Source organism: Tauraco erythrolophus, chromosome 17, assembly GCF_009769465.1.
Source record: "Tauraco erythrolophus isolate bTauEry1 chromosome 17, bTauEry1.pri, whole genome shotgun sequence".
Taxonomy (NCBI): domain Eukaryota; kingdom Metazoa; phylum Chordata; class Aves; order Musophagiformes; family Musophagidae; genus Tauraco; species Tauraco erythrolophus.
In genome coordinates this window covers 8,844,466-8,856,582 of record NC_141481.1, presented here as the reverse complement: position 1 = coordinate 8,856,582, position 12,117 = coordinate 8,844,466, and the positions used below count along the sequence as shown (strand labels likewise).

Genomic DNA, 12,117 nt, shown 5'->3' with positions numbered 1-12,117 from the left:
AACTAGCCAGTCTGCACAGCAGTATTTTAAGCAACTAAAGCTTAAAATACTAGAGCAAAGGAGAGACTTGGGATGAGCTGGTAAAAGAATTTAACCACACTTTTATGGAGATTGACAACAATCAAAGCAATCAGTACACAGCCTACTCATTATGACTTCATTGCTATTCCTATGAAGGGAAGTAAAGAAAAAAGTACTTAAGTGCATTTACTTACCCACTCTCTCTGTCTAAAGAGCTCTATGAAATTAAATCAAGGGTATTGCTTTCATGGCAAGGCAAAAGCTCACTGACTTGTCAGTACTTTCTTTGAAAGGTTGACTTACTGCCCTGTTCATAAACGTGCTCTTTTTTGCTTCTGCATCTTCTTCATAAACTGAAAGTTCAACTAGAAATGCTATTTTCAAACAGCTGTAGTAAGCATACACTGATTTGTATTATAACTAAATGATTCACGTACCTAGTAGAAACAGGAGTGGGATAAGAAACAGTAACAGCTTGTAGATCTTTGGAAGGCATCTAGAGAAAGAGAGAGAAAAGTTTACAAGAAACAATACATTTATCATATTTTATTGTTTTGTATTATAACTGTGTAAGTAATTTGCTCACAAAACAATTTTTTCAAAGGACACACCTTTTTAGAAGAAACACCTTGAGCGATGACATCAGAGCAACAAGTCGATACCACCCAGTCCTAAGAAACCTGAACATGCCAGAAGCTGCCCTCCCTAGAAGACAAAAAAGTGTAGTGTGAAATGTAATTACTGTGGCACACATTCAGAGAAATCAAACAGAGGGACATGCAACTGTGGCCAAGAAAACTTTGCACAGCAGAGAAATGGAGGATTACAGGCAATGCATGCAGCTTATTAACATCTAGATATCATGAGTATGACAGCATTACAACATCAGCTACTCAACAAAACCAACAGCCATGCAAAAGGAGAAAATGTAATTTGTTATAACAATGCTATCTCGCTAGAAATTCAGTATTAATGTTTGGTGCGTGGTAACTGGGATTCAAAGACCTCAGTATGTTTCAAGAAATGCACAGATTAGCAGCATCAGTTTTTGCTAAGAGGAATACCAAGATAGGAAGCGACTACCAAACCACACACGCCCCATATTCTGTTGGGCAAGAAAACAGTCTGGTTAGTCTCCCATTATGCCTGCAAACAGAAACGTACCCTCTTATTGAGCATATTTTGATGAACAAAAAGTAAAGTAGCACATGCATTTCAAGATACAAAAGCTATAGCATAAGCACAGTTGAATTAGTGCAATCCACATACTGCAGATCCCTAGTTTGTCAAAGGAACAGGCAACACACACGCGGACTAGGATAGTAACCTGGAGAAAGAACGGCCAGCCAAAGTAGAGACAACACCTTCTGAGACACAAGCCATCCCGTTGCTCCCACTGTTTGCAACACGTGAAGCATAAAGTAACCTAGATTATAACAAATTAACTCCATGTGGTAACAAACATACAGGAGCTTAAGGTTATTTTGCAGCACAAGCAGTAAACGCGGCTGGATCCCCTGCCCGCTATGTGTTTGTGTCATTTTAAGCCATACCTTTCAGTAGCCTACAAACTTGGTTCTTCACTATTTAAAAGCAAAGCAAGCCACTAATAAATATGAAGCCAAGTAAAACCAAGACAATTTAGAAACAGAATTCTCACGTATAAACAGAATGACCCAACAGCAACTGTGCACTTAGAATATTACTTTTCCAAAATTAGCAAAGTTTACATTTTGTAGCATGTTTATCTAACAATGCCATGCTAAGTAGAACAGAGAACAGCAAAAAAAGTACTACCATAAACCCAAGTTTTAAGCACATCATGACTTTAAAAGGATCTTATTTGTTCCAAATTATACATGGAGTTTGTTAGATATCTACATTAATGTGTAGAAGAAGGAACAACTTAAAAAAAATAAACCCTGGTGAAATATATAATGATGTTTAAGAAATATGGATAAATAGAAAATATTCCCTACTAGAAGTTACAAGCAGCAAATTTTCATTAAACTGAATATTCCCAAGGATCTTCAGTATGTTAGTTTTGAGCCTCTTAAAAAGAAGAAAATCAACAGTAACAACAACAAAAAAGAAACAACTCACTGTAACAAAATGCTGTAACTTAAAGCCCACCGAAGTCAGTAACTACTATACCCAAGATTAGGACTGTTGGTTCTACAGAGCAAACTACACAGTATGCATTTAGAAAAATAATCCTACATTTTTAGATTAGCAGATATGTCTGGGTTAATCTGAGGGATTATAGATATACCAACCCAATATTTTGCAAAGCATTTAAGTGACTGAAGTGTCTCAAATTTTCCTTTGCTGAATAAAGGGCACTCAACAGATTCTTGATGCCTCTGTCATTCAAGCTAGGGAACGCTCATGTCACAGGGAAGAGTCTATCCCTATACCAGATTCCTGTAAAAATTGACTATCACTAGAACAAAAATAAAATGTTAAAACCCCTTCATTCAAGTAATCTGCATACCAATATCTCATACCTTGCTTTCATTTAAAGGCAGCTTTTCAGCCTATTGAGCATACAGACTTCCCCGAAGTGCAATAAATTAACAATGTGACTTCTTTCTAACACAAAGTTTATGCTGTCCCTGTACCTTGCTTTTACTAATAGGTAAGCATTCTGCCAAGCTTACAAAAGCCAGTATCAGAGCAAATCGTCAAACAGGAAAGGTATTAATTTTCTAGACACTTCACACTTTTAATCTCCTTTGATAGATGAAGGTAAAAAAAAAAAAACACAACAGAAAACTGTATGTATGAATAACATTGTGAGATTGCAATGCAAAATAAAAGCAAAAGAAAAAAATGTCCAAGTCAACCTGCATAAGAAAAGATGTGCCAAATGGTCCTTGCTACCCTTTTAGCCCATGAGGATTGCATGTGGTCTGTGGTGTATATTTCAAGATGTTTCTTCCCCTTACAGTCATCACCTGTTGGTTGTGGTAACAGTTGATTAATGGATCAAATGGATCAAATCAAGATTGTTACAAGATAACTTGAACAAGTCTATTTCATAACACCAGTTATCAAATCAAAAACCACTAAGCAAACTTTAGTGGAATAAAACTTGCTTAGGAAATATTACAGTACACCAGGCAATCACCATTCTCCCCCCTACATCTCAGTCGCAAAGCAAATGTTTACTTTATAGCTTCCATAGAGTCGTGAGGCATCTGATATTACTATTACAGCAACAATTCCGTGTACAGCCCAAGGCTCAAAGACAACATCAATCATACTTACAGATTGATTCCTCGTTTACACCAAGATGGCTATCTTCTCTGTAGAACTCCTTTACATTTGTGCTTCCACAGAAGTCCGAGTGAGCTGCACCAGATTCAAAAAGCATACATGGAATGTAACTCTCAAGTTCGATGCCTTTCATATATGCACATTTTATCTAAACTGGCTTGGCTCACTATTAAAGCCAGGTTACTCACAGGAAACCTGAAAAACAATCAAGGAAGAAGCCTACTCTGTGCAATCCCTTTTTTTTTTTCCTCTTCTTTAAATAACAGGAGGCCCTTTCGCTCAAAAAAAAAAAAAAAAAAAAATCTTTCTGCTTCTCTTCAGATAGCAAAGTTAGTATAAAAAGCCCCTAAGTAACAACTCATCAAATATTGAGTTCCTACTCTGATCATTCTGCCAAATAGGCCAACTGTTTTACCTTTGAGCTAGTTTTACCAGAGATCTTAAGAGACCGAGAAGAGAGCATTAGCAAGTCACTAGACATTGGAGCAAAGAGAACTGGAGAGAACAAAGTTTTGTTACACACAAAAATCAGTTACCTACTGCCTGTGCAATTTAACTTCACTTGTAGAGCACATGTTATACAAGAGAAAGCACTACAGAAGAAACAAACATTTTCAGGGAAGACAAGATGTGCTTCAGATTAGCACAGAGTGATGATGGCAGTTTTAGTTTTGCAAGACACATCTCATCAAGCATTAATTGCACAGTGAGCTTAAGGGTAACAAGAAAGTCCAAACCTAAAGACACTGAAAAGTTTAGGATTTGACACTATCACACCCAACAGTTTTTAAAAATCAATTTAAGTTTCTCAATTTAAACATTACCTCCTACCACTTTATAGCAAAAATCAACACGTGAATCCCAACTATAACATGGATCTCACAGATGTGAATTGTGATGCTTCCAGAACAGGGGGAAGTATGAAAAGGGTAGCACAACTGAGATAAAAAAAGGGGAGAAAGACAGGAGCCAGCCAAAAGACTACAGAAAAAGAACACCGTAGTGCCAAAGATGAAGTCCGTGAGGAAAAAAAAAAAAGCCAACACACACACTCTTGCCTTGTGTGGAGACCAAGGAAGACAACTGAAAAGGTACCTTTAACTTCATAACCCAGCTTCAGCAAAACCATTTGAAACAGTTGCACTAATAGTGATGGAAAAGATCCTGCAGCTTGTTTGACCAATCGCAGACTCTTACTCATGTAAAAATAGGTTCCTCCTATTGAAAAAAATTGTGAATACAAATTATTCACCTACATAAAAACGTACTTCTATTCTCTGGTGACCAATAGTTTGTGGAAGAGCGAGGATGAAGCATGGAAAGCCTTTGTTTAGCCAGGAGCATGAGATTTAAGGAAGCGTGGTTTAAAAAGTCTGGATGCACTAGATAGAACAGCAAAGCTTTTGTAACAACTACACATCCTAGGGAAAACGCCGTCAAGACAGAGTATCTGACTTCAGCAAGAATACCTTTCCCTCGTGAGAATGAAGAACTCTAAGTAACATTGAATTCCTTGCTTACAGAACTCAGGAATTCTCAATGATGTAAGCTGTTGATACTGATTTTCCGGGTCACAGCTCCAAAGACGCAAACTACATTCTGATTTTGGATTTGAAAGGGTGAGGATTTTTCCACCTTCTTCCCTACCTTTACATTGGAGAAAGTTACTGAGACTTCTTTAGAGCCAAGGGAACAAAGCTGCAGTCCCCCATAGTGCTGCTTTCCTAGAATCATCCACATCCCAAAACCTGCCAGGACTGTGCGCCCCTTCCCTCACTCTCCCCAAGTTTAATCCGAACTACTGGGTTAAAGTTCAAAGGAACGTACAAAGACGAGTTCCTTGTAAAATTCTCCTGTGTGAATACAAACTCAGGAACACAGAAAACACTACAGTTTTCATATAGCGTTACTTTTAATTCCTTATGCCAAGCCAACAGAACTCCTACCTGTGCTACACATTTACCAAAAAGAATAAGTGCTTTGAGGCAAGTATAAGTCATATCTTGCAGTGCAAACTAACTGATTTCTTGCTACTGAAGACATACTTCGTTCAAGAATAACACACCTACAGAATCCCAAAATTGTTTCTTCAGTGGCCTTGAACTAGAAAGGAACCAACTTCTACCAACAATCAAGAAATTCAAGATGCTAGGCAAGAGACAGCCAGACACAGTCAAGACAGTGAGGACAATCATCCATAGAATGGAGATTGCCTTGGAAAGGCAGAATCTTATTTACAGCAGATGAATTTGGTTTTGAGCTTTAGAAATGTAGTCACTAGGAAGCCTATTTGGAACCAGTTTTTCCCTTTGGAGTTCAATTTTTGAAGTAGCTGAGGTTTAGCTTCTAAAAACACTCTAATAAGCTGCAAGGTTAAATGAGGAGGAAAAAAGAGCAGAAAGTAGAAGGTATCTCAGAGATTTCTTCGGTAACAGAAGCACTGCAAACTAACAATTCTACTCAATCTTGAAAGTTCCTATAAGAAAAAAAAAAGAAGCTTTTTCTACACAATCCAGTTATATCTGAAAACCCTGACCAAAAACCTGATCAACAAGACACAGACCCGATAGTAGATTAGAAAGTAACTTACTAGGTGCATGTTTCTGGCTCCTATCCCTGGAGTAAATTCTGGAAGATGGCACATGAGAAGCTGAGTATGCTGTGAGAACCTCCTTCCGTTCAGAAAGCATGCTGCAGTCACTGCAAGTATAGCCATTGATCATCGTGTTCTGAGTTTCTGCTGTTGCCATATCACCATTCCCCTCCATGAGTGCAGTATCACTACCTAGCAAACCAAGAACAAAACATTTGGTGAACTGACATCACTGTTGCCATCAGTGGTTACTGTTAAATGGAATGCATGCGGAAGAAGAACGAAAGCTCAGTTACCTTTAGGGTCGCCTTCATCATCAAGACCTTCAAAGAAAAAAAAAAATGGTCCCAAATATAAGAAAGTCCTGTAATCAACTAGGATATCTGACATGAACTCAAATTAAAAGTTCCACTAATTTTAAGACTGCAAAGAAAAGCCACTTTATGATTAGTATTTAGCATATTTTGCAGTCTACCACATGAACAGATCTGTATACTCAGACAGTAACGTAGCAGGGTAACGCTTAGTGAAAGGCATTCTACCACAGACGCTGCAGACAAAATAGTATGAACGACAACTACACCTTTTATTAGCTCCCATGTGACTTTAAAGCAGTTAATTAAAAGCTGACGCTGTTTCTGTTGCTTGGTAACTACTTTGGTACTGCTGTACTTTAGGATTCTGTTTTAAGAGCCAGGTAATTTCAAGTTTAGAACACGTTCTACTAGATTGAAACAATTCTTTAAGGTAAGTTAGGACTTAAGAAGGTCACAAGCATACTGACGAGAAACAGTCTGAATCAGGAGATACAATAAGTTGCTGATCTTCACACACAAAAACCTTTTCGGGAAATTCTGAAGTGCTACTAATTTGAAACTTTCAGATTAAGGTATGTTAGACACATAGATTAAGGTATGTTAAGTTGAAACACTTCTGCCTACAAACAAACAAGAAAATGCTTTTCCTTTGACTTTTCAAGGACAAGTTACACGTCTACCATTCTTTAAGTACAGTACTCTATGCACATTTTGATGAAAGTGATGATAACAGATAATTACACCTATACCATCTACGGTGTGGCACACAAAATTGTATACGTTTGCCTGACATATTAACTTGACTGTGCAACGTGTCCTGATGTTGACTGTGCCAGTAAATCAAGTTTACACACTGAACTGCAAACTTCCAGTAGGCATCTGAGCAAGCACACATCTACAGCAAAAGAGTAAGTACACGCACACGTTCAAGGGCAGGATGGAAAAACATGAGGGAAGATGTGGACATACGTTTATACACACCAAACCATAAGCAGTTTTCATAGTGTGATATGAGCAACAGCAATTACTACCTACCCCAGAAACGACCAACTTCTGTCTGCTCTCGAATTAAAGATTCATCCAATACAGGGGATAACATTGATGCATCACTGGCATGGCTGTTGAAACTGCTTTGGCTAAAAACAGAAGAGCTGGATAGACTTTTCCTTGGTGTGTGTCTCACACTGCTAGATTGTTTACTCATACTTCTGTGCTGCTTCACCATCCTAGAAAACAAAGCAAAGACAAATAAAAAGACACAGCACTAAAGATGCAAATTTCTCTCTGGCTCTTATTTTAAATGAAAAACAAACAAACAAAACAGTCAAGGTATTTTAACACTGACATGACTAGACATCTCAAATCAAGTTTAAAAGAAAATCTTCACATTCAATCATCTATACTTTTGCAAAGACTTCACTGCAAACCACATGCTGAACATAATTTTCAAAGTAATGCAGTAAACACTGAGAACAAAGAATAAACCAGTAATCTATGTTTGTACTATTGTGTTCAAACAGGAACTCTCAAGACTCCAGCCAATAAATTAACTTGTGATGATAAAAAACGCTTACTTAGAAGACTGTTCTCTGAAGGACATGTTTCCGGCGTAAGAGCTGTCACGAGGGACATCACTTCGTGCATCATCTGATTTATTAAATCCTGCAGCAGCTAACCGTAAGCTACGCCGTGACATTCTTGGTGAATCAAATACTGGATCTATTTTGTTTTCAGTCTCAAAATCCAAAGCAGATGAAGAATAACTTGAACTGTAGCAAAATAAGAACAGCAAAATTACCAAGAGTTTAAGAGAAACTTTCCCCAGTAACAAACATGCCCTTCAAGCTAGCCTAAGTTTCCATTAAAAGCAGTTTATCTGGTGTTACAGAGCAATTCCCACAAGATATGCCACATCGCCCATGTAATTTAGAAGTATGTAGGTATTCCAGGTCCTCTTAAGCAAGTCATACTACTAACAACTGAAAGCAAATCACAGTTAGAACAAAACAAGCACCGTGGAAACCATGTTTGAAGTTGAGCCAGAGCAAGCATTCGTTATACAGCCTCAGACACACAGTTCTTTTGGGATTAATTTGAGACAGGAAACCATTCATGACATAGTTCCTTCACCACACCTAGCAGAAAATTAAAAATCATGATGCACTCTAAGTTCCAAGGTAAAGATTCATTTTTAGTCAAAGGTTTTTTTTATTATTTATTTTTTTATTTGCCAATGCCTTGAGAACCAAAGATCCATATACCATACTACTCTGAACTTCCATCTCCCAACAAGTAGGAACTTCCCCCTTTTAAGATACTTAAAGACTTTCCTACTTTAGCTACATTAGTTTAACTATCATTACTTTAAAAAAAGTGCTTTTAAAAGATTTCTTAATGTAATGCAAATAATTAGAAATATTTAACTTTAAACACTTTTTTTTGTTATTATTTGTTCAGTCTTTCATCTGTTTTTCTGTTTTATCCTACAGAGGCAAGTTACGTGTAGATAAGCTTCAGATCATTACCTCAAGAACTTCACTCCACACTTTTACACTTAATTCTCTCAGAAGCTCCATGAAAACTTACCATGAAGACAAAGCAGCAACACAAGGCAAACACAAACAGATTAAACAGAGGAACCAGCAAGAAATAAATTTGCTAAACCCCAAGTTTAGCCTGAAGCAGAACACTCATACTTACAATCAAAGGAAACACCCCGTTAGGTACCAGAGCAGAGTTTTGCTACAGAGCACCGCGCAGCAGGAGGCCAGGTGCTCGAACCACTCAGCACTGTGACCCAACGGATCTAAATGCCAAGTGCTGCAGGCCAGCTTCCTTAAGGAGTCTGTCCCCTCTTGGGCCACAGGAACATACCAGGCTGTAACAGCAGTTACTTCAATATCCCTGGGGTTTTCTTTTTTTTTTTTTTCTTTTTTTTTTTTACAACAAGAGTGAAGCAAGGTATTGTTAACGAAAGCAGCTCCCTCTCCCCAAAGTCACGAACAAAAACAAGCAAGCAAATTAGGTCTGAATGAGTAGATTCTACTGTGCAATCGGTATTTGAAATGGAGGCTTTCCCTTTAAAAAAACACATATAAACAGCTACTATAGCATGTATTTGTGCAAAAATGATTTAATGGAAATTATTTTCTTGTACAATCATTAAAGACCCCAAAACATTACAAAGTAATAATGATATGTATTGTAGAATCATAGAATTGTTTAGGTTGCAAAAGACTTTTAAGATCATCAAGTCCAATCATTAACCTACACTGCCAAGTCCACCACTAAATCATTTCCCTCTAGGGATGGTGACTCAACCACTTCCCTGGGCAGCCTGTTCCAATGCTTGACAACTCTTTCAGTGAAGAAATTTTTCCTAACATCCAATCTACACCTCCCCTGGCACAACTTGAGGCCTCTTGTTTCCTCTTGTCCTCTCACTTGTCACTTGGGAGAAGAGACTGACATCCACCTTGCTACAATCTCCTTTCAGGTAGTTGTAGAGAGCAATAAGGTCTCCCTGCACCTCCTTGTATTACTTAGGCATATAAATAAGTTAACATCAGAAGGCCTAGTAGTTACACTGCAGTAGTGATTTAATTCTGACAAGGTAGATGCTTTAGAATTGAGTTTCTTGATTGCTTCTCAATGCAAAGTAACACATGTAAGATGGGGCTATGTCAGAGTATATCAACTGTGTTTCTTTCCGCTAAAACAACTAACCTAGACAAGGTAGTGCAGGAAATAATCTAGTTGCTCCAGCATCAAATGGGCAATCAGCCCACAGGACCAGACCAGAGCTTGTCCAAAATAACTTCTCTGATTGCCCAGAGGGGTGCAGATTTGATGGCAGGTCTTCAGCACCACCTGCCTGACCTTACTGGTCTGCCTTGCTAACACTGCCATATGCGGTGCAACCCTGTGCAAGGCAGAAGTCCAAGCACAGCTTCAGACAAACCCAGCATACACTACTATATACATTATGCTTACTAATCCTAGCTTACATGAGGGTGGAAGAGGGAGAGGACATAAGACAGTAGCCTCCTCATGTGACAACTGATTTAGCCTACATTTGATTAGGTACAAAAAAGGATATAGTTAGTACGATTTTCAAAAATATTGTTTCAATAACTTGCATTCTGACAGATGTGAAGTGAGAATACCAGCCAAAGACGGCTCTTCCTGTTGTTCATCCTGAAAGGGTCAGAGCTGCAGTAGTTTGCTGTTGAGTTCCTCCCTAAACAGTTGTTTCAGAACTCAGTTTTGCTATTTACACTTGCCACTACACATTTGCTTTTCCTCATCTTCACCCAATGTTTCTTACAGATACTCAATTCACAAGAGCAGAGTACACAGGACAAGCTGACAGCTGTGACCAGCCTCAATTTCTTTCTGTTTATGAACACTTGTTGTTATTATCTCAACGAGCATTTATATCAATTTGGGTTGAATACATAGCTTGGAATTGGGCTTTACTATCTTAACAAAAAAAAAAAAAGAAAAAAGGATCTTTTCCTCTTAAAAGAAAAAGAGCTTCCCTCTTGCTTATGCAGGATAGTAGTAGTTCTCTTCACATTGAAAGTGAAGAGAATTACCTGTCCTTTGACAGCAGGACAGTATCGAGAAGTCTCCTAACTTGCCATCTCACTTCCCACACTTTGGAAAGCCTTTTTCTTCTACAGAAAAGACTACAGTAAACAAAAACCCCTCTGCCTTTCCTTTTGCAGGACAGAAATTAACTTGTACATTGATGTACTCCTATCCAATATGCATGGCTAGCAAAAGAAAACCATATTAAAGGTGGGATGCAATTAGCCTCTGGTTCCTTCCCCAGACAAACAGCTCCCACGGCTGCTGGCAGATCTACTGCTGCATCTAGTCTTACATTTCCAGCTTCTTAGCTATTACTTTTGACACCTCCTTCACACGAGCTTCTGAGCATAAGAACGTCCTAGACTCCAGTGGGTTAATTTTCGAGTTTATTTATAAATGGAATGAGAACGAGGTCTGCCAATTTTAGCACATCTACAGCTTTGTCTAGAGGACCTTAAGTGTCACTTATTTTATAAGTATTCCTTGGAATGAAATGAGCAGTAATGTTCTTAATTATTCAAGATAATAAAAGATAAATGCAATATACCTAGAGAACTACAGCTAAACAGACGTCTTCTAACATGGATGCAGGCCTATAATCAGTATACGAATGTTTATATGCTTTCTGACCAGGGTACTGCTTATATTAACTGACCAAGGACAGTACCTTGAGTTGTTTAGCTATTGCTTCGATCAGTCCCACAACACATGTAAAAAACACCGAAGGATTTTATTCAACTATTTTACAGAAAATGACATGCTGATTTAATGTTCTAACACAGGAAAAACCCAAACCAACCAAGTTCTTATCAATCTAATCTATATTTGTGAAGAAAAGGCAGTGTTAAAGGCACCCAAATTGACAAAAACAACACAACTCAAAAGATGACGGTTACTAAAGGAAAGATCCGTCTGAAGAGGGGGTTGTAAATTACATGTTGACAAGTGGGTGAGATTCACAAGTTTGACTTGCATTTTGAGGAGCATAAACGTTATTTAGCTATATTAGTTTAATGCTTTTATGATTTGGACTGGAGGAGTGAAAGCACGAAGCAGAAGCACTACAAGCACTTATGAACACACGGTAATCCCACTGAGTATTAACAATAATTCTATCAATAGGTCATAACCAACTCTATTAATATCTTTGTGGTATCTAACTTCACTGTACTTCTTTCTGCAGTGCTACATGCAGAAAGAAATTTCTCTAAAGAAACTCAGATTTTGTAAAGATTGACTTGTCAAAGGCAGAACAAGCTAGGTCAGAATATAAGCAAAATAAACACAGGTGGCAAGGAGAGGAGAAGCAAT

At 38.0% G+C, this 12,117-nt stretch overlaps 1 protein-coding gene across 11 annotated transcripts in view; it reads right to left on the bottom strand.

The window, feature by feature from the left end:
• The window catches only part of SUN1 (Sad1 and UNC84 domain containing 1), a 35,188-nt gene that overhangs the window by 9,322 nt on the left and 13,749 nt on the right, over positions 1–12,117 (bottom strand). For 8 of the 11 annotated variants that reach the window (XM_086622579.1, XM_086622580.1, XM_086622589.1 and 5 more), the window contains 10 exons: positions 7,785–7,979; positions 7,246–7,436; positions 6,190–6,216; positions 5,891–6,085; positions 4,396–4,518; positions 3,292–3,375; positions 2,868–2,978; positions 1,349–1,447; positions 633–726; positions 459–517 (listed from right to left, as the gene is read on the bottom strand). In XM_086622579.1, the coding sequence (XP_086478705.1) occupies positions 459–517; positions 633–726; positions 1,349–1,447; positions 2,868–2,978; positions 3,292–3,375; positions 4,396–4,518; positions 5,891–6,085; positions 6,190–6,216; positions 7,246–7,436; positions 7,785–7,979 (1,178 nt within the window). The remainder of the gene's footprint in view (positions 1–458; positions 518–632; positions 727–1,348; positions 1,448–2,867; positions 2,979–3,291; positions 3,376–4,395; positions 4,519–5,890; positions 6,086–6,189; positions 6,217–7,245; positions 7,437–7,784; positions 7,980–12,117) is intronic. The other 3 variants (XM_086622586.1, XM_086622587.1, XM_086622585.1) reach the window with 3 other exon arrangements.